The sequence below is a fragment of the Muscardinus avellanarius genome (genome assembly GCF_963383645.1).
Source record: "Muscardinus avellanarius genome assembly, chromosome: 1".
NCBI classification, from domain to species: domain Eukaryota; kingdom Metazoa; phylum Chordata; class Mammalia; order Rodentia; family Gliridae; genus Muscardinus; species Muscardinus avellanarius.
In genome coordinates this window covers 13,009,386-13,029,414 of record NC_137786.1, presented here as the reverse complement: position 1 = coordinate 13,029,414, position 20,029 = coordinate 13,009,386, and the positions used below count along the sequence as shown (strand labels likewise).

Here is a 20,029-nt window from a genome sequence, read left to right as displayed (position 1 = left end):
CCTCTTCAAGGGCTCGCTGCCAAATCCCAGGACTAGGGCAGTCGGCCCACTTTGTTCAGGGTTTAAGTGGCTCCGTGAAATTATTCTGGGGACAGGCACGATGGCACGTTCCTATAATCCCCGCGCTTGGAAGGCCGAGACAGGAGGATCGCACAGGTTCGAAGCCAGCCTCAGCTACTTAGTGAGGCTCTCAGCAACTCAGTGAGACCCTGTTTCCAAATAAAGTATAAAAGAGGTCTGGGAGTATAGCCCAAAGGTAGAAAGCCTCTGGGTTTCATCCCGAGCACCACAAAAATAAAATGAAATGAAATAAAATAGGCCTGGGAGTATAGCTAGGAGGTAGAATGCCTCTGATTAACACAGAAAGGAGGAAGAGAGAGAGAGAGGAAGGGAAGAAGGAAGTAAATTATGCTGGGTCCTTTCATCCCTTCTGAGCCCAGTGCAAGCCCACAGGGACCACAATAATCTGCCGAGAGACGGCACGTGTGGTGAACAGCAGCATCTCACACGCCTGCCTGCCACTAACCAGACGACATGACGAAGGCCCAGAGGGCTCTTAACAGTGCTCCTCCAGGAGTGCATTGACCTCGCCTCACAGAAGTCTCCAGAGGGCTGGACGCACTCACTGGGGCCTCGGGGCTGCACAGCATGGTGATCACGACCCTGGGCCCTAAAGTCCAAATCCCAACTCCACCGCCACCAGCGGAGGGGCTTTGAGAAAGTAGCTTCAGAGCGGAAGCCTGTTTCCCCAGCTACCACATGGAGATGATAAGGATTACTTGCTTGATAAAGATTTTAAAAGGGTAACAGCTAGCAAGGTGCACTCCTGGCATCCCAGCACTTGGCAGGCTGAGACAGAAGGATCGCAGGTTTGAGGCCAGCCTTAGCAACTTAGCAAGACCCTGTTTCAAAATAAAAATGGCTGGAGGTGTATCCTGAGGGTGGAACACCCCTGGTTCAGTCCCTAGTAGTACCAAAAAAAAAAATAAATATATTAACAAAAATAAAAGGGGTAATTGCATGGTGAATGTTACGGTTTAAACTGTTATGATTTGGGGGGGTAACTGTCCCCAGAGACCTCTGTTAGGCTCCCGGAAACCGTTCCTGTAAGCGCGTGTCCCTGTCCAGGCTTAGGATAGATACACACTAGTCCAAACTCTTGCCGAAGACTTAGATGCGTTATCATTGCAGTGACAGGAGTGCAGGTTGTGACTGTTCTGGCGCCTGGGGAAGCGGGAGAGCTACAGCTTGGAGTAAAGCCCTGGCCACAGGGTGACAGTGGGACCAGTCACCCGAGTCCAAAACACACAGCAGCGTTTTAGACACAAAGGCCCCCATCTTGCTCTACGGTGTAATCCTATGAGCTCGGTGTAAGTCCTACCTTAACTCCCTGCCTAGCCGCTGGTCTAAGCCTAGGTTTCTTAGTTTAGACCAGAATGATTCACAAGGGTCTCCGCTCCCCTTTCACAGAGGTCAGCACCCTCCTCCCACACTCTTGGGGAATTCTTAGCCTCTTGCTAGATATCATTTATTATGCAAACCCGTTTTTAGGATGTGAAAGTCCTAGATCCCAACTCTGCTATCCACTTGCTAATTACTTTTAGTGAGGGTACTGTGCATTATAACAGCTATTACCAGGCCCTAACTGCTTTTCCTGGCAGATGCTGTCAGCTCCCACACATAGGGTAGATTGAGGAAAAGATGGCTGTGTGTACGTAAACGGCGAGTGGCATGTCTGATGCCAGTGAATAATTTTATAGAGTGTGTGTGTGTGTGTGTGTGTGCGCGCCTTTTAAATTTCTCTAGACTTTTCTGGGCTGTTTACAAGTCAGTGCCTTGACAGATAGCAGCGTCCATTCCTCCTCTAGACAGGCTCTCTGGCAAGAAACATGTGCACCTCGCTCTCCTCCCTGTGGCTGTGGCGCCTTGTGGTCTGGTCCCCTCCCTGCCCACCACTTCCTGACCCCAGCCCCAGCCTTCTGCTGATACAGAAGTCGCTTTTATCAGCAAGGTGCGGTGGCGAACACTTGTAATCCCAGTGAAAGGACAAAGTTTGATCACACCAGAGACCACCTTGTAGCCAAGAGATTTATTGGAGGGGCCAGTATGAAAGGGAGAGAGAGAGAGAGAGAGAGAGAGAGAGGCAGAGAGACAGGGGGAGAGAGAAAGAAGAATCCGGGAAGAGAGAGAGCATGTGCTGGGATCAGGGTTATATAGGGGCTTGGGGTTACAGATTGGGAGCCAGTAGGCTAGGAGAAATGTCCTTTGAACTAATTGGCTAGAGTCCCATGGGAGGGGGTCGTGCGGCCAGGTAATTGGCTTGGGGGTCAGCGGGGAATGTCCCTTTCACTGATTGGCCAAGGGCACTAGGAGGGGGCAGGTCTCCCAGGTAAGTGACCAGGTGCAGTCAGAGGGGAATGGTAGCTTAACTGGTCAGACCAGGGCCTTTCAGGAGACTTAGCTTATGGGGGGGGGGGATCTGAAATAAGAACCTAATTCTAACACCCAGCATTTGGGAGGCTGAGACAGGCGGATCGCAAGTTCGCAGCCAGCCTCTGCAATTTAGTGAGACCCTGTTTCAAAATAAAGAATAAAAAATAGGGCTGAGGTTGTAGCTTGGAGGTGAATGCCCCTGGGTTCCATCTCCAGTTCCACCAAAAAAAAAAGTAGCATTCATCCACCAGGGTAAGGTGAGCACACAGAGAGGAATGAACACATCCTGCCCTCTGATCAGACCTCTGGTAAAACTGCAGGCACCAATCAAATAGTAGAAAACACCAGTAAGGGCAGATTGTAAATTGTACCCAAGCCTGGGAAGCATGTTTGCATTTTTGGAGTCTTCAGACTAAAACGAACACCCATGTGTAGGTAGAAAACCTGTATCCTCGGGGCGCTGCTGGTCCCCAGAGCCAGGAACATTTTCTAAGAATGTCCTCCTCGGTAATCTCAATACTTGGGAGGCTGAGACAGGAGGATGGCAGGTTAAGGCCAGTCTCAAGTCTCAGCAATTAAGACCCTCAGCAACCTAATGAGACCTGCCTTAATTTTTTAAAGAGAGGGAGGAGGCTGAGGTGTAGCTCAGAGGTACAAGGCCCCTGGGCTTAATCCTCGGTACCCCCCAAAAAAGTCATCTTTGCCTCTGCTCTCTGTCCCCATTACTAGCATGGCTCCTGGCCCCTTCTAGAGTCTCCCAGGCTGCTGGGTCTCACACAGACGGAGGCAGCATAGGCAGTGCAAGGCCATGAAGTGGACACTGCCTGTGGGTTGGTGATGCCTGGACATTCTCTGTGGCTGGTCACGGTTACCCAGAGGAAGGCTGCAGCTGCATACTTACTCACCATTCCCCCGGCGAAATTGGGGTGACACTACTGAAATGTTGAAAATGGAGCCAGGGAGTCACGAAGGAGGTAAAATACCAGCCAGGTTATCAAAAGCTGCTGCTTTATTTGGACCTGGCACCCTTGGGGAGTCAGCAGGCCGTGGGGGAAGGGACCAACGAGCCACGCATTTGGAGAGTCTGGAGAGTAGCGCATAGTCCTGTGGGCTGGCTGAGTCACATGGCAGGGAGAAGCACCGATGTGTCATAGGCATGCCAATTCTCTCACATCTGGAGTCTCACGACCTCTGGAGTATGTCTTAGGATGTTTGGGGTCTTGTAACACCTGGAATCTCGCGATATCTCTGCTTCTAGTTTCCAGGGTTCGCCTCCTGTCCTCGCAAAGGGGTCACAGTGGGAGAGGGGGACTCAACCTATCAACTACACCCAGCCTCCCTTTCTGTTCTACAGTGTGTCTCCTCTGGGGCCGTGGAACGCAGGCTCCGCATCACGTCTGACTTATCCACGGCTAACAGATGAGGGTTGTTCAGTTCTGACTTCCATTTTCATTAATTCGGCCCAAGGTCACACTTCTGTTGTTACAGTGTAACTAGCCACACTGCACTGTTACAGGGTAACTGTGAGCCCCTCTCAGATCCAGTTGCCCGTATCCTGTGGTGGTCAAGACTGAACCCTCTCTGAACTGTTTGCCAGGCTTGGGACTCTGGGCGTCGCCTGAGCTCTCTCAGTCCCGTCGGGCGCCTTCACCCCGCGGTGTCTGAGTCACCACAGGACGCTGCGGTCATTTTGGTCTTAGGTCCCTCTCAACCGTGCCTGCACATGTTCCCTCCCTGGTTGTAAGATGCCCCTCTGTCTTAGTGTGTTATATGCTGCTGTCACCTAATACCACAGACGGGGTCACTTATAAAGAACAGGGATTTCTTGCTCCCGGTTCTGGAGGCTGAGAGTCCACAATGGAGAGCTGGCCTCTGGAGAGGGTCTCCCGGCTGCACCATCCCAAAGCACAGGGCAAGGTGAGGAGGAGGGGCCAGTGGGGCTGAGCCATCCTCTCAGGAGGACCCTGCTCCCGAGCCCACCCCACCCCAGGGGGGGTCATACATTAACAGCTCTTAAAGGTCCCACACCTAATACACTTATGCAGGCAGCTAAACCTGCCCTGCGTGTGGGTCGGAGCCCAGCACCCCTCTGTGGAGACGGCAGACACAGAGGCAGGTTGCCCTGGTGCTGGCTGATCTCTGCCTTCTCTTCTTCCTTGACCATATTTTCTACATCTCTATTGTATTGTATTGCATTGTATTTATTTATTTACTTATTTATTTATTGCAGTCTGGAGATGGAACCCAAGGCTTCAAGCTACATCCCCAGCCCTATTTTTTATTCTTTATTTTTGAACCAGGGTCTCACTGAGTTGCGGGCCTCACTAAGTAGCTGAGACTGTCTGTGAACCATGATCTTCCTGCTTCATCCCCCAAATGCTGGGATGACACGCATGCGCACCACACCTGGATCACATCTCCTTCCCGATCTTAGTCCCTGTGCCTGTTTGACGAGGTCGCACCCACCTTCCAGAGCCTGTGCTTAAGGGGCTTCTACTTGGCACCTCTGATCCCCGCCTCCCCCAACCTGGTCCACTTGGTCAGCTGCCGCCCCTCCCTGGGCACCCACCCATCCCTGACCACCCTCCCCTCCGGCTGCTGCTGGGGGCTGAGTGGCCTCACTCTCACGCCCCCGGGCCCCTCCTGTGCGTGGTGTGGAGGTGGCGCCTCACTTTGGGCCAGCAGCTGCTGCCGCCACCTGCTTCCAGGCCTCTCCAGGCACAGACACACCAGGTTCTTGCTTTTAGCACATGAGGCCATTAGTGCCACCTTGGACTGGCCCAGGGGCTCTGGGGCCTTGGAAGGCGGCAGCACTAGGCCTGGCTGAGCCTGCCCGGCTTGGGGTCACAGCAAGCACGCGGCCGTGTGCTTGTGGGCATCAGTGCCCCTGTCCTCGCAGGAGCCATGCCGCCTCTGGGTGCTTCTCTCCCGCTTCGCCGGCCTCTCCTAGCCTCTTTCCTGGGAATCTCTCTTCTGAGAGCTTTCGCTCTAGAACCCTCGAGGTTCTATGGCACTATTAGGTTATACCTTTTATTCACAAATGTTGAAATGTTCTCCTTAATTTCTATTTATTTATTCTTTTATTTATTGTGGTACTGGGGGTGGAACCTAGGAGCCTTCTACCTCTGGGCTACACTTCCAAACCTATTTTATGTTTTATTTGGAAGCAGGGCCTCACTGAGCTGCTGAAGCTGGCTTCGAACCTGCGCAAACCTCCTGTTTTAGCCTCTCAAGGACTGGGATTACAAACTTGTGTCACCATGCCTGGCTCTCAATTTCTTTTTAAATGTCCCCAGTTCTGTGACCTCAAAGAGGTCACAGCCATGCCAGGCGTGGTGGCGCACGCTTGTAATCCCCGCACTTGGGAGGCAGAGACAGGAGGATCACACAGGTTCGAAGCCAGCCTCTCTGGCTTAAGAGACCCTGTTTCCAAATAAAAATATAAAAAAATAGGTCTGGGAGTGTAGCCCGGAGAAGGGTTTCCAGGAACCCCAGTACCACCAAGAAAAAAGAAAAAGGTCACAGCCACCGTCTCTTAGTGCAACAGGGCCTTCCTCTTCTTGCTTGTCAGAATGAGTTCAATGTGGCTGTCCCTGGGACCCGCCTGCCTGGGAGGGATGAGGTCGGAGAGAGCCTCCAGATCTGCCGGGGTCTCCTAAGGGTTTCATGGTCGGCATGGGAGCCAACCACAGCGGGCTGTCTCTGTGTGGCTTCATGCCTGCGGGAGACCCAGGGACACGGGTCTGTCCTGGAGTGGAGAGGCAGAGCTGTCTGCTGGATGGAGCTGTTTAGAACGTTGTGGTCCTACAGCTTCAGCACCACAGGCCTCAGAGACCCCCCAGGAAGGGGAGGGCGCAGGCACAGACTCTGCTGGTCCTCCCTGTGACACACGCCCTCTCGGGGGCGCCCCTCAGATGCTGTCAGTGCTGCTGGACAGATCCCAGAGGCAGCACCCCGCTGTCCTCGCCTGCCCCCAAGCAGCAAGGTCAGGGCACTGTTTACAGTTCCCTCGTCCTCTGGCGGTCCTGGCTCTGTCCCCCAAGGTCAGTAAGGGGGTCCTCGGAGCTGTGGCTGATAAAGGCAGAGGCGCCAAGACCAAAGCCCCCACCAGCCAGCAGTCAGCAGCCTCAGCTGGGCTGGCACTGCCTCTTGTGACCTCAGTTTCCCCAGGTAGGAGGCTTTCTCCCTAAGTGAAGAGTTGATTTCACCCTGCGCTTCAGGCCAAACTCCTGCGCGTCTGTGCTTGTGACTCCATCTTTAACAAGAGGCTCTCAAATGCCCTGCCATGCTGGCTCTCGGCTCTCCTTTTTACAACCCATTATTCAAACAAAGCTGTGTCTCAGCTCCCGCACTAGAGAGCAGAGTCCACGCTGGCGGAGCGAGCGCTCTGCCCCGGCCCTGCCCAGAGAGCCTGCTCCAAGTGACCTGGAGCCGCCTTCCTGTTGCCCAGCTTCTCAGAATCGCCCTCCAGCGTCCTGGTCACTCAGCCGCCCTGCGGCCTGTCCCAGCCCTGGTACCAGGCGGACCCTTTGTCTGGGACAAAGGCCTCCTGTTTTGCGCTTTGTCTCTGCCGGCCCCACCCCCGGGCCTGAGGTGGAGACTGCCTCATTGTTCCCATTACCCAGCGAGGAAAATGACTCTCTGTGTGCACAGGATGAAGGAAAGGCCCAAAGGTAACTGAACGTTCACAGCTCTCATACCAGCGCGGTGTTCCCACCCGGCACGTCCTGGAAAGGAGATCAGAGAGCATGACCTGAGTTAATCGCCCCGCCTTCCCCAGCAGGGGACCTGTGGCTTCTGTGTCCTTGACACAGGAGCCAGGAATAAGGCAGTGTCCCCGCGTGTGGGGTGCAACGCTGTGGTGTATGGGAAGCGCTTGGCCAATGATAAGTCATCCTGAGAGTTTCTTCCCGTGAAACCGCTTCCCTTCACACTTCTAGAAGCTTCTATAGTCCAGCATTGGCTTTGTGAGTCAGCACACCCTGTAGACTTGAGGGACATGGAGAGATTAAAATAATTAAGAGCGGTGCCTCAAACTCTACCCGCACCCTCCCAATTAAATGTCAGTGCAAATCGGCACGCGTATTTTTAGATCAGTTAGCAAATGAACACGCCTGTTATACTGTTATGAGCAGCTTCCAGTTTTTTACTTATTTTTAAAAAAAATCATGGTAGCCGGGCGTGGTGGCGCACGCTTGTAATCCCCACGCTTGGGAGGTGGAGACAGGAAGACCGCGCAGGTTCGAAGCCAGCCGCGCTGGCTTAAGAGACCCTATTTCCAAATAAAAGTATAAAAAATAGGTCTGGGAGTGTAGCATGGAGGTAGAAGGGTTTCCAGGAACCCCAGTACCACCAAAAAGAAAAAGAGAAAAGAAAAAAAAATCATGGTAAAATATACAACATAAAATGTACTGTCTTAATGATTTTTTTTTTTTTTTTTTTTTTTTGGCGGATGGAACCCAGGGGCATTCAACCTCTGAACTACACTCCCAGCCCTATTTTTTTATTCTTTATTTTGGAAGAATAATCACTGAGTTGCAGGGGGACTCACTACATAGTAGCTGAAGCTGTCTGCGAGCTGTCATCCTCCTGTCTCAGCCTCCCAAATGCTGGGATTACAAGCGGGTGCCACCACACCCACTTGTCTTAAAGATTTTTGACTGTACAATTAAATACATTTACATAGTCGTGGTACTATCTCCACCATCTCACCACACAATTCTTCATCTTCCTGGGCACCACAGCGACTCGGGAGGCTGAGGGAGGAGGTTTGCGAATTCCAGGACACCCTGGGTGACTTGGTGAGACCCTGTCTCAAAATAAATCTAAAAGGGCTGAGGAGGAAGCTCAGCGGTCGAGTGCCCTGAGTTCCATCCCCAGTGCCAGAAGGGAAAAAACAAACAAACCTCTGACCCACTGCAACTCTGCTCCCAGCCCCTCCCTGCGCCCCAGTCAAGTTCCAGGTTGACTGTTGACAGTTAAAGACAAGGAAAAGCCACATGGAAGCCCTAGTGTGGCACTTTCTAAGTATTCTTGGGCTTAGGGGAGAATAGGAAGGAGGAGCAGGAAGCCTGGAGAGCGCAGAGGCGGAGGGGGGCCTGGGGCCTGGTGCACGGCGCCCCCTGCTGCCAGAGGCATGTCATTCCTCCTGCTCACAGCCCACGGCCTTCCCAAGAGTGGTTTTTGGCTTGGATCTAAAGACGGGCATTGCCTTCATGAAGAGTGTTTATGTGACATTTGTCTTAAACTTCAACCTCAGCAGGGTAGATTTAGTCTTCACATTCTTTTTATTTTATTTATTTATTTATTTATTTATTTTGGTGGTACTGGGGGTGGAACCCAGGGGCTTTTCTACTTCTGGGCTACACTCCCAGACCTATTTTATATTTTATTTGGAAACAGGGTCTCACTAAGTTGCTGAGAGCCTCACTAAGTAGCTGAGGCTGGCTTCGAACCTGTGTGATCCTTCTATCTCAGCCTCCCAAGCGCTGGGACTACAAGCGTGCGCCATCACGCCCGGCCTCTTCATATTCTTAAAATGGGGTTATACAACTTCATCTTAAAATGTTCGTTTTTATATGACTGACAGGTGTTGGTCGAATGCCAGTTCCTTCAAGATAGATGTGTAATAATAAATACGATTATCACACACCAGAAGAGTATTAGGCACTCTACAAATAGGTTCTCCACAAACACTTCCTCAAATGCTTTTCCAAGCTTCCTAGACTAGAAGACATATTTCCTACCCTATTGCAGTCTCTCCTTACAGATGTAGTCTAGCTACTGGAATTTGCCTGTCTGAGCTTCCCTGAGAAGTTCCAGGGCTGGACTGCAGCTCCATGTAGGGCGCTCTCCTGGCGTGTGTAAGGCCCTGGGCTCCATCCCCAGCACCTTCCAAGAAAAGTCAGCCTCCTCTCCCCACTGGCAGTGATATGACAGTTGTCAGTCATCCTTCCTCACCCCACTTCCCCACCTGTCACCTCCTCTGAGAGCAGAGAGCAGAGCGTGGCTGGGCGGCGGCCTGACCTTGAGCGGTGGTGCCCGGCTCATCCCCTTCACCCATCAGTCAGGGCTGAGCCCCAGGAGCAGGCGGGGCACTGGCTTCCACACCCTCTGGTGCTCAGGCATTTCTGCCCTGGTCAGACTACATAGCTTTTCCCTTCAAACTGGACCTGGACCCGCTGGGACACTGTGCCGTTCCTTGTTGTGATGTGGTGGCACCTCTTAAACTGCGTCCGCCTCAGGAAGGCTCGTGTCTCAGCATGAGACACGCAGTGAGGATAGGCCAGGAGCGGCCCCAGAGCGCAGCCCAGCTCCCTCACACACACCGGTCCCGCCCTCCTCTTCATTTACCCTCACAGAGGACGGGCCTTGCTTCCCCACGGGCCCAGCCTGCTTGGCTATCTCCTGCCTTGGTGCGACGGCCCCCACTTCTGCCCTGTCCCCACACAGTGCTGATAGGCTGTCTCCATGTCAGTGGCCTGCCTCCACCTACGATGTACTGTGGCTCCCATCCCTCAGGGTGAAAGTGGGAGTCATGACATGGCCTGCAGGACCCTCTGGGAAGTGTGTGTGTGTGTGTGTGTGTGTGTGTGTGTGTGTGTGTGTGTGCGTGCAGCCAATGCAGTCTGATGCTCAAAGGCCAGCTGGTGGTCCTCAGGTCCACACCGCCCCGGTACCAGGGGTTTGAGCACCGATCAAAAGAGGTTGATCCAGGTCCCATGACTGCTCTTCCTCACTCAGTGAAGAGGTGAAAGTGGGCAAGGCCAGCGGTGGGCAGGTCGATGAGGTAGCGAGTCGGTGTCTGCTCCTGGATCTTGAGACTTTATACAGAGGTGACCGCTTCTCCAGATGAGCAGTCTTCTGGTGCTGCTGTCAGGAGCGGCTGATAATCCCTGAGAAGAAGCTGGTTAATGTCTGATTAGAAATCTGGGTGATTTGGTCTTGGAGGCATCAGATGATGCGGGGGCCTACCATCAAGATCAGGACTAAGGTCAGAAAGGGGCCCAAGAGTGGTAATAACCATGGGCCATCCCTTCCCATATTCCCAAGGAAGCTTCTTGGTGCCACGAAGTTCTTTTCTCCTTTAGGTCCTGTACTCTCCCCTTAAGGCGATTTAAGTTATACTCCACCCGGCCTGACTGATGGACGTAATAGCCACATTCCTCCCCTATGAAAAGGCAAGCACCCCCCCTTTCAGAAGTAATCAGGTCGAGAGCTCTCCTATTCTGGAGCACAACCTCAGCAAAAGAGGAACGCTGTCGTAGAAGTGCCTGGGTGGACTGTGCAGAAGCCTCGGCCGTGGTAGTTTTTCACTGAGATCTAAAAGTTCCTGCCCGAAGGATTGTGCCTGGATAAGAGAATGTGCCAGTCCCCCTGCTGCCAGCCCCATAGCTGTAACTGCTGTAACTAAACTAACCCCTACAAGGACAGCGAGGGTGGCTGCCTGTCCATCACATGTCCTGGATAAGTCACGGTTAGGTCCAGGGAAGTTTTCAGCCTTGGGGGAGGTAGGCAGGTCGGTGGTGACTAAGTCAGTGATCTCCGCCTCAGTATAGAGGGTCAGGCTGGGAATCAAGGTCACTGAATGGCAGGGCCCGTGGTGGCGGACCCGAGACAAGGGAAAACTTGAGAGGAGCATGGGAAAAGCGTCCCTGGGGGAAGGGCAATTGAGTCCCCATTTATCGGGATCCATCAGGTCGCAGGTGGGCATGAGGAACTGTTGCTGGCTCAGCAGGAAGTGAGACTGAGAAAAGAGGAAATGGGGAAAAGGAGGTTGGGTGGACGCAATGTTAAAGGGCGTAACTGATTGGAATTAACAAGGACCTCTGGAGCACATAGGAAACAGAACTGACGTTTGAAGTTTGCCAGTAAGGGGAGGGAGAGAATTGTGTCCTATGAGAAGGAAAGGGTGAGACTGAGGTGTCTGAGACGAGCCACTGTCTGTTGCCTAGTGACATTGAGGGCTTCCAGAGCCTTAGTTGTGCGAGAATCTTGGATCATCTTTATTATCTCAATTTTTCCTCGGCCATGGAAATAATCGTGATTAACAAATCTCATGGCTGCAGCGTGGCTCTGCCAGGTAGTAAGGTTGTTAATTTTAAAAGTTACATTATTTTCGCCACTTTCTCACAGCAACTGGGTTGGCGTAACTGCCCAGGTGTTAGTTGTTCCCCTGTATGGGTAGGACCCGTGGTACCTGCATGTCCAGTGTGGGCATCCCTCCCGGCCTCCAGGGTCCCTGCCTTTGGTCCTCCTGGAAGCAGAGATATTTAATCCCCCTTGCTTTCTTATGCTGTGACGGGCACTGATGAGCACACATGGAGACTGCATCAAACATGAGGAGAATGAGTGGGCAGTTATGAAATGGGCACGATTTCTGATCAAGAAGACAGACTTGCCTTCCCAGGTTATCTAGTTGCCAGACTCCAGAAACGTACTGGCAAGGAGGTACAGTGCAACTAGGCACTGAGCAGCGTGTGGAGGTAGAAAAGGCAGGGGAAAGGGGCCAGAAAGAGGTAGGGTCGTGTTTTTTCGGGGGTGGGAGAAGGGGGCGCGAGCACGGGAAAAGTGGAGTTTAAGTGGATTGTCAAGAGAGGGTATGCAAGTGAAGTGAGAGGAGGGGTGAGGGATATTCAGGGCTGAAGGACCCACAGGATTCCTTAATGTAAGTAGTGGGGTCAGTCATGTAGGAACCCAAACACCTCTTGATTTCAGAAAGATCTGCCATGGAAAAGGAAAAATAAAGGCAGACAATTCCCTCTGCCCCCGCAACCTCCCTTAGGGGTGCTAGGACCTGAGCAGCAGGATTTAGGGGGAAAGAAGGAGTAAGGGAAGACGCCGGAGGGTGTGCGATCCCGGATGCTAGTAAGGGTGGTTAGGGAGGAGACGCGTCAGCCTGAGTAGCCAGCACCAGAGGAACCAGAATCCGCGCAGGTGGGGTGGAAGGAGGAGAGTGGGGGAAATGAGCAGCCAGCCAATGTGAGCGAGTGAAGGGCGGACTGAAGGCAGGGGCAGATGTGCAGGATGGAAGGAGGAGGGGGAAGCAGCAGCACCACTGCTCCCGGAGCAGCAGCTGCAATGGCAGGGAGAACGGTGGGCATTCCCAGGGGAGGGGTTGCGGCTGTGGCGGAGGACACTGAGGTGGGGTCATGGTTCCTGCAGAAGAGGAGGAAGGGTGAGGAGCAGGGACTAGCTGCTAAACGGCTGCAGGAGGAGGAGTTGTGTTTATGGTGAGGGGCTGGGGACTACAGAAACCCTTTAAAGCTGAGGGGGAGGGGTCATCCGCTGGGTCTGGACCACAGAGAAATTGAAGGTAGAGGAGCAGCGGGTTGGCAGGCTGAAAGAACAGCTTTTGGGGAGCAGTTAGTGTGGAGAGCGGGATTTAACAAAGAGGAGGAGGAGGAAAGCCTGTACATAGGGGATCTCTGTCCGTTTTTTCTGTAGCTCACAAAAGTTTAAAAGATCCCTCAGCAGGGAGGGATCCAGGGACCCCTCAGGGGGGCATCTGTTCCGGTTATCTAAGGGATACATGGGCCACTCCAGAGTGCAGAGCTTTAGAAGTCGTTTGGGTTTGACATTGGACAGGTTAAGGGCCTTTAAATGACCTAAAAGACATCTAAGAGGAGAATCGGACAGAATAGGAGTTTCCTATGGGGCGGGGTCTTAGCAGCTGAATAGCAAGAGAAGAGTCCTTCTTGAGCTAACAATAGCTGGGTATCCGGCTGGCTCTCAGAATCCAGGTGTCACCAGAATTCAGGAGGCGGAGAGAGGTCTCCAGAGAATGGAGATTGTGGGTTATGTGCCAGATTTCTCCCCTAGGGGGAGTGCAAGAGAGGGAGGGAGAGACCCAAGATCTGAGGGGAGGGAAAGGGGAAACACCTCTACTACTGGCTGAGATCCAGAAAATAAAAGGGGGAGGCGCCACGAGGTCCACTGTGACCTTGAAGGTCTAGGTGGGATGCATTCCTCCCTGTGGAGATCCTTGAATGGGTTGCCAGATTCTCAACGGTCAATCCCACCAGACAGATCTCGTGAGCCCAGGAGGGTAGGGGAAACTTACCAATCAGAGATCGATGGTGAGTGCTGCTGAGGAGTGATCGAAAGGATGGACCCTGACCAAAGGGGCCCGGTGAGCCTTTGTCCTCCGGTTCAGATGGGGTCCTGCCCGGGACTACCACTAGGCAGGGAGTCCCATTCGAGTTATGGCACCACTGAAAGGACAAAATTTGACCACACCAGAGAACACCTTGTAGCCAAGAGATTTATTGGAGGGGGTTGTTACAGATGAAGGAAACATAGGAGAGAGAGCGCGGGCCGGGGTCAGTGTTATAATAGGCTTGGGGTTAGTGTTGGAGGCTAATAGGCTAAGAGAAATTGGCTAGGGTCTCACCGGAGGGGTCGTGCAGCCAGATAATTGGCTTGGGGTCAGTGAGAATGCCCCACTTACTGATTAGCCAGGGGGCACCCGGGGGGAATAAGTCTTCCTGGTAACTGACCATGTCTGGTTGGAGGGGGATGGTAACTTATCTGGTCAGACCAGGGCCTCTCGGGAAATTTAACTTAACTCATAGGGGAATTTCTGAAGTAAGAACTTAATTCATCTAACACCTGGGAGCTGGTCAGCCCACAGCCTACACTGAGGAATTGGCAAGGCGTGCGTGCTCCATACCGCAGAGACCAGTATCCAGTGTTAGAAAGACATCTGGCCCTCCTCTCTTATTGTTTCTTTCTTTTCTTTTTTCTTGTGTGTGTGTGTGTGTGTGTGTGTGTGTGTGTGTGTTTGATAATGGAGGTGAAACCCAGGGGCTTTTTCTACCTCCAGGCTATAATCCCAGACCTTTTTCTTTGCTTTTTTTTTTTTTTTTTTTGGCGGGTCTGGGGATGGAACTCAGGGGCATTTGACCTCCGAGCTACATCCCCTGCCCTATTTATTCTTTATTTTGAAACCGGGTCTCATTGAGTTGCAGAGGGCCTCACTAAGTAGCTGAGGCTGTCCGCGAACCGCGATCCTCCGGTCTCAGCCTCCCGAATGCTGAGATTACAAGCGTGCGCCACCACGCCCGGCCCCAGACCAATTTTTACTTTTTTTTTTTTTTTTTTTGGAAACAGGGTCTCACTAAGTTGCTGAGAGCCTCACTGAGTAGCTGAGGCTGGCTTTGAACCTGTGCGATCCTCCTGTCTTGGCCTCCCAAGAGCGGGGATTACAAGCCTGCGCCACCACGCCCGGCCTTTATTTCTTGTTTCTCCCAGTGTGGACTTGTGGACACGTGTTGAACACTCTGGTTGCAGCACACTGCTACATAGGTTTGTCACTCAGACATTGGCACCCGTCGCCCCGCTGTGTCCCTGAGCTCGCCCTCACTTTCTTGCTCTGCAGACACCCCAGGCCTCACCCTACAAAGGGTCATTTCCCCAAGGAGCCCTGCTTCCTGCGATTGAAAAAGAAAAAGAAAAACCAAGCTCTGGCACAGGGTGGGCAGTTCACCTGTGGCGGCTGCTTCCTAATGAGGTATTACTAACAGCCCAGCCCTGCAGCTGCTCGGAGGAGCCAGTCGTGTTCACTGTCCGTAGTTTACTGGGTTTGTATTCTGGTTTGGAAAAGCCAATGACACCGGGCGAATATATGTGCAAATATTTGTCATGGTCAGCTGGGAGGTGTGGCCTGGTCAGGACGAGGCCGGTGGGCACACTGTTCCTGAAATGTTGTCTTTGTTTTCTGAAGCAGTCAGTTAAATTAGGTCTCATCGTGCTGGGACCCAGCGCTTTGCCCAGGGAAAGCTGGCCGGCAGACAGGCGCAGGGGTTTTCAGCGGCACACTGCTTCTGAGCTGCATGTATTGCTTTCTGGACAGTGCAGGTGTATTCACTCATTGGAGAACTCGCTGGAAGGGGAGACAGTACTTTGATAGGAGGAGCATGGCAAAGGTTCCCGAGACATGCGGGAGAGAGAAAAAGGAATCGTAGAGAAAGCAGCGCCCCTCCCTCCGGTCGCAGTGACCCCTGGCCCACGCTGGACTGACAGCATGTGGTTCCATGGCTCCTGGGCCCAGCCTCTCCCAGCTGTGTGTGGCTGAGAACCCACAGAAGCACCTCTGGCGTGGGACCTTGCTGAGATGCAGGTCAGGTGTCCTAGCACAGAGAGACGCCAGGCAGAAAGCAGAATGGCTCCGTCGCGCCCAGTCATACTTGGAACTTCAGAAAAGGATGAGGCGCAGCCGCCCACGGAGCTCCCGTCAGTCCCTCAGACCTTCACCTCCGGGTCGTGCTCAAAGGGCCGGGTCTGCAGTCACCTGCCCCGGTGAGCCGACAGTGGCCTAAGTGTCTAGTGACGCGGGCGCACCCAGGAGCCCCGAGGCCTCCAGAGGACAGCAGGACCTTTCCTCCCTGGCAGTAAAAAGCCTCCTGCCGGACATCTGGGCTGCGAAGAGGCCGGAGGGAGGGGTACCTGGCTGTTGGCTGCAGAGGCAGCCGGCAGGTCCTCTCTGACGTGCAGTTACACCCGCCTCTCTCCCTGGTTTGGTGTAATTTAAAAGCCACTTCACGGTGATTTTGCAAAGCTCAGAGAGATCACAACGTATGTTTGAAGCATCATCTCACATTCAGATGATTGTTGGTTGCAAAATAAGGCATGCTGTTGACGCTCCTGGAGCTTCCCTTTGGAACAGAATGCAACCTCTCCTCGCTCCCGGGCCCGGAGCGGCTGGCCCTGTGCAGGTCTCAGGTCTCCCTCTCAGGGACACAGAGCAACTCACCCTGGGCAGGTCTCCTCACTCCTGGGGAGACAGCACTTCCCTGCACAGGTCCTGGGCACGCACAGTCCACACGCGTGGGTGCTGCTCCGTTGGCTCAGTTGATAGTCTAGTAGCTGGAGGGGGAATGAGGGCCTGATACAAAGCAAAGCTGGGAGGATGGGGACACATCTGGGGGATGGGCTGGAGACAGGAATAAACTGTCCCAGCGCTGCTCAGTGGTGTTATATGAAATTACTGCTTTGCCCGGCTAGAGCCATGAGTGACATCTCACCGTTTTAGGCGGCAACTTTGCAGGGGGGAAAATGATCAGCCACTCACCCAGGGCACTCGAAGTCCCCGAGCTCCAAGTCTGAAAAGGGACTTCTCCCTTCGTGTCAAAGTGTCTGTCTTCTATTTTTATTTTTATTTATTTATTTATTTATTTATTTATTTATTTATTTATTTGTGGTACTGGAGATAGAACCCAGGGGCCTTCTACCTCCAGGGTACACTCCCAGACCGATTTTATATTATTTGGAAACAGGATCTCACTAAGTTGCCGAGGGCCTCACCTAGTAGCTGAGGCTGGCTTCGAACCTGCGACCCTCCTGTCTCAGCCTCCCAAATGCTGGGATTACAAGCGTGTGCCACCACGCCCAGCCATGCCTGTCTTTTAAATACCCTCGGGCTGGGGTGCAGCTCAGTGGGAGAGTGCTCACCTGGTGCCCACTAGGCCCCAATACCACGGAACAAAAACAGACAAAACTGATAGTTTGGTTTAGTTTTAGGAGAGAAACCATTTTCCTCCATACTCATTGCTCAGGCCTTCCAGCCTTCGTGGGTCCTCTGCCCAGTATTGCTCAGCCATGGCCCTGCTGGGTCCCCTCATGGTGGCCCTTGCTGTCTCAAAGCCCCCCCCCCCCTCCCAGCTTTCGGCTGTGAGAGGGTCTCAGTTCCCTCTCCTGGAATTTCTGTTATCTGAATGTCAGGCTGATATTTTGCCATAGTTTATTTTAAAGCTCTTCTGTACTCCTCGCCTTGCTTTCCGCCCTGCTGTCTGTCGGCCAGGGGCCTTTCGCTTCCGCTGGGGATTAAACGCAGGGCATTCTGGGACACAGTCACCAGCTGTGCAGGGGCCAGCCTGAACTGCTTACAGCTGACTCCCCACGCCTGTGGGGCTGGGAGGAGGGGAGAGAACCCGCTTGCCTGGCGGCCTAGGATCGCCTCCCTGCCTCCCTTTTGTGGTACTGGAGCTTGAACCAGGGGTGGTTGCCTCTGATCCCCGTCTCACACCTGGGGTAGGATTTCATTTTCCTTGAAACAGTTGAGTCTGTTTTCCACTCGCCCTTCGCTTTCCAAAGTTGCAAATGTTGAGGTTGTTTATCTTCCTTTATTCTCCTAACTAGACCTTGGAAAGTTTGCAGACTGATCGCCGCTATAAGTTTTAGTATCTCCTCCATCATCACGAGAGCTCATTCAGTGTGGTTCTGGACATGTGTCCAAATGCTATTTTGCTAAGGTTATATATTGTGTGTGTGGCCGGGCGTGGTGGCGCACGCTTGTAATCCCCGTGCTTGGGAGGCTGAGACAGGAGGATCGCACGGGTTCGAAGCCAGCCTCAGCTACTCAGTGAGGCTCTCAGCAACTTAGTGAGACCCTGTTTCCAAATAAAGTATAAAATAGGTCTGGGAGTATAGCCCGGAGGTAGAAAGGCCCCTGGGTTCCACCCCCAGCACCACACACACACAAAAAAAATTGTGTGTGTGTGTGTGTGTGTGTGTGTGTGTGTGTTTTACTGGGGATTAAACACAGGACATTTCACCTGCAAGATATACCCCCAGCCCATTTTTACTTAGAAACGTGTCTCACCAGGTTTCTAAGAGTCCCGCTAAATTGCTGAATCTGCTCTTGAACCCGCGATCCTCCTGCGGCATCCTCCCAAGTACTGGGATTACAGGCATGCGCCACCATGCCCATCTAAGTCTGTAAAATTTAAATCACTAAACTGTCCACCCAGAACTGACGGAGCCTGGCAGGAGCCCACGGGTCCCCCTCGCAGGCCACAGCAGAGGTGCCACAGCATCTGGCCGCGGGGTCCCTGGCGGCCCGCTGTTGGCAGGCACCGTGCGGCGGGCGGCGGGCGGGCTGCCTCCTCCCAGAGCCGCTCAGGCCGGCCCACTCGGGGCCCCTGCCGCCCGCCGCTGCCGCCTCCCAACCTCGCGCCCTCTCTGCCCCCCAGCTCTGTTTCGTGATGTTCTGGACCCCCAACGTCTCCGAGAAGATTCTGATCGACATCATCGGGGTGGACTTCGCCTTTGCCGAGCTCTGCGTCGTCCCGCTGCGCATCTTCTCCTTTTTCCCGGTTCCAGGTAAGGGAGGGGCAGGGAGTGAGAAGCCCGCCCCGCACGCCCGCGAGCTGGGCTCCTTGGAGCTCTTTGCTGCCATGTCACCAACAAAAATGTGAAATTTCACAGTGCATCAGAAAGAGGCAGAGACATGGGCCAGCAGGTTGGGAGGAGAAGCAAACAGGCATGTTTTTTATTTCTTTTGTGGGGAGGGTTCGGGTGGGGGGCTACAGAGGATTAAACCTGGGGGCATTCTATACCTCCAGCCTTCCTTTTTTTCTGAAACAGGCCTTGCTAAATTGCCGAGACTGGCCTCAAACTTGCAGTCCTGCTATCTCAGCCTCCCAAGTACTAAAATAACAGCTGTGTACCACTATACCCAGTCACAAAATTTTTTTCTGTAAAGACAGTAAAAAAAATATTAGAAAAAAAAAAAGCTGGGTGTGGTGGCACATGTCTTTAATCCCAGTACTTGGGAGGCTGAGAAGGAGGATCACCGGTTCTAATCCGCCTCAGCAACTTAGTGAGACCCTGTTTCAGGATTGAGGGTATAGCTCAGAGGTAGAATGCTCCTGGGTTCAAGTCACAGCATCATAAAAAGTAAAAGACGGTAAAATAAAAGCAGACTTTAGAGAGAAAATGTGGAGCTTTGAGGGAGATGATAGCGACACTGTCTACTGTGATATTTACTCAAATATAGGCAACAAAACTGTACAACAAAAAGTCAGTTTTAGCCAGGTATTGTAACACACACTTGTAATCCTAGTATTTGGGAGGCTGAGACAGGAGGGTCACAGGTTCGAGGCCAGCCTCAGCTACTTAGGCCCTCCACAACTTAGTAAGGCCCTGTTTCAAAGTAAAGAATAAAAAGTAGGACTGGAGCCAGGCATGGTGGTGCACGCTTGTAATCCCAGCATTTAGAAGGCTGAGACAGGAAGATCACAGTTTGCGGACAGCCTCAGCTAAGTGGTGAGGTCCTGCAACTCAGTGACACCCTGTTTCAAAATAAAGCTGGGGGTGTAGCTCAGAGGTAGAATGCCCCTGGGTTTTAGTCCCAGCACCACAAAAACAGAACAAAAAAATAGAACTGGGGGTGTAGCTCAGAAGTAGATACCCCTGGGTTCAATCCCCAGATCTGCAAAAAATAATAATAATAATGATAATTTTACAGTATGATAACTTTAAAAGTAAAGTTAATAAAAAAGAAAACAGAGTGAGCTTACTGCTAAAACCTGGAGATACATGAAGAAAGACTCAGATAAAAGCAGAATCCAGGGCCAGGTTGAGGCCACATGGCCTATAATCAAGAGGAATGTGTTCACAGCAAAAGCCAGCCAGTTTGAAAGTCACGGAGCTGACTTGGTAACATCAAAGTGAAGTGGTTCTAGATTAAATGAGAAAACGGAGTTACAGGATGGGTGCTTAATTCATGACCATCGCTCTAATAAATGTATAGCACACATATATGTACAGCGCTGTTAGGCTGGACATACAAGTGCTTGCATGTCTGTGCTCTGTT

General features: G+C 52.6%; 1 protein-coding gene across 1 annotated transcript in view; it reads left to right on the top strand.

Moving 5' to 3' along the window:
• The window catches only part of ANKH (ANKH inorganic pyrophosphate transport regulator), a gene marked incomplete at its 5' end in the record, with an annotated part of 159,799 nt that overhangs the window by 134,200 nt on the left and 5,570 nt on the right, over positions 1-20,029 (top strand). Inside the window, one exon of the mRNA XM_080712359.1 lies at positions 18,405-18,534. Within this exon, the coding sequence (XP_080568485.1) occupies positions 18,405-18,534 (130 nt within the window). The remainder of the gene's footprint in view (positions 1-18,404; positions 18,535-20,029) is intronic.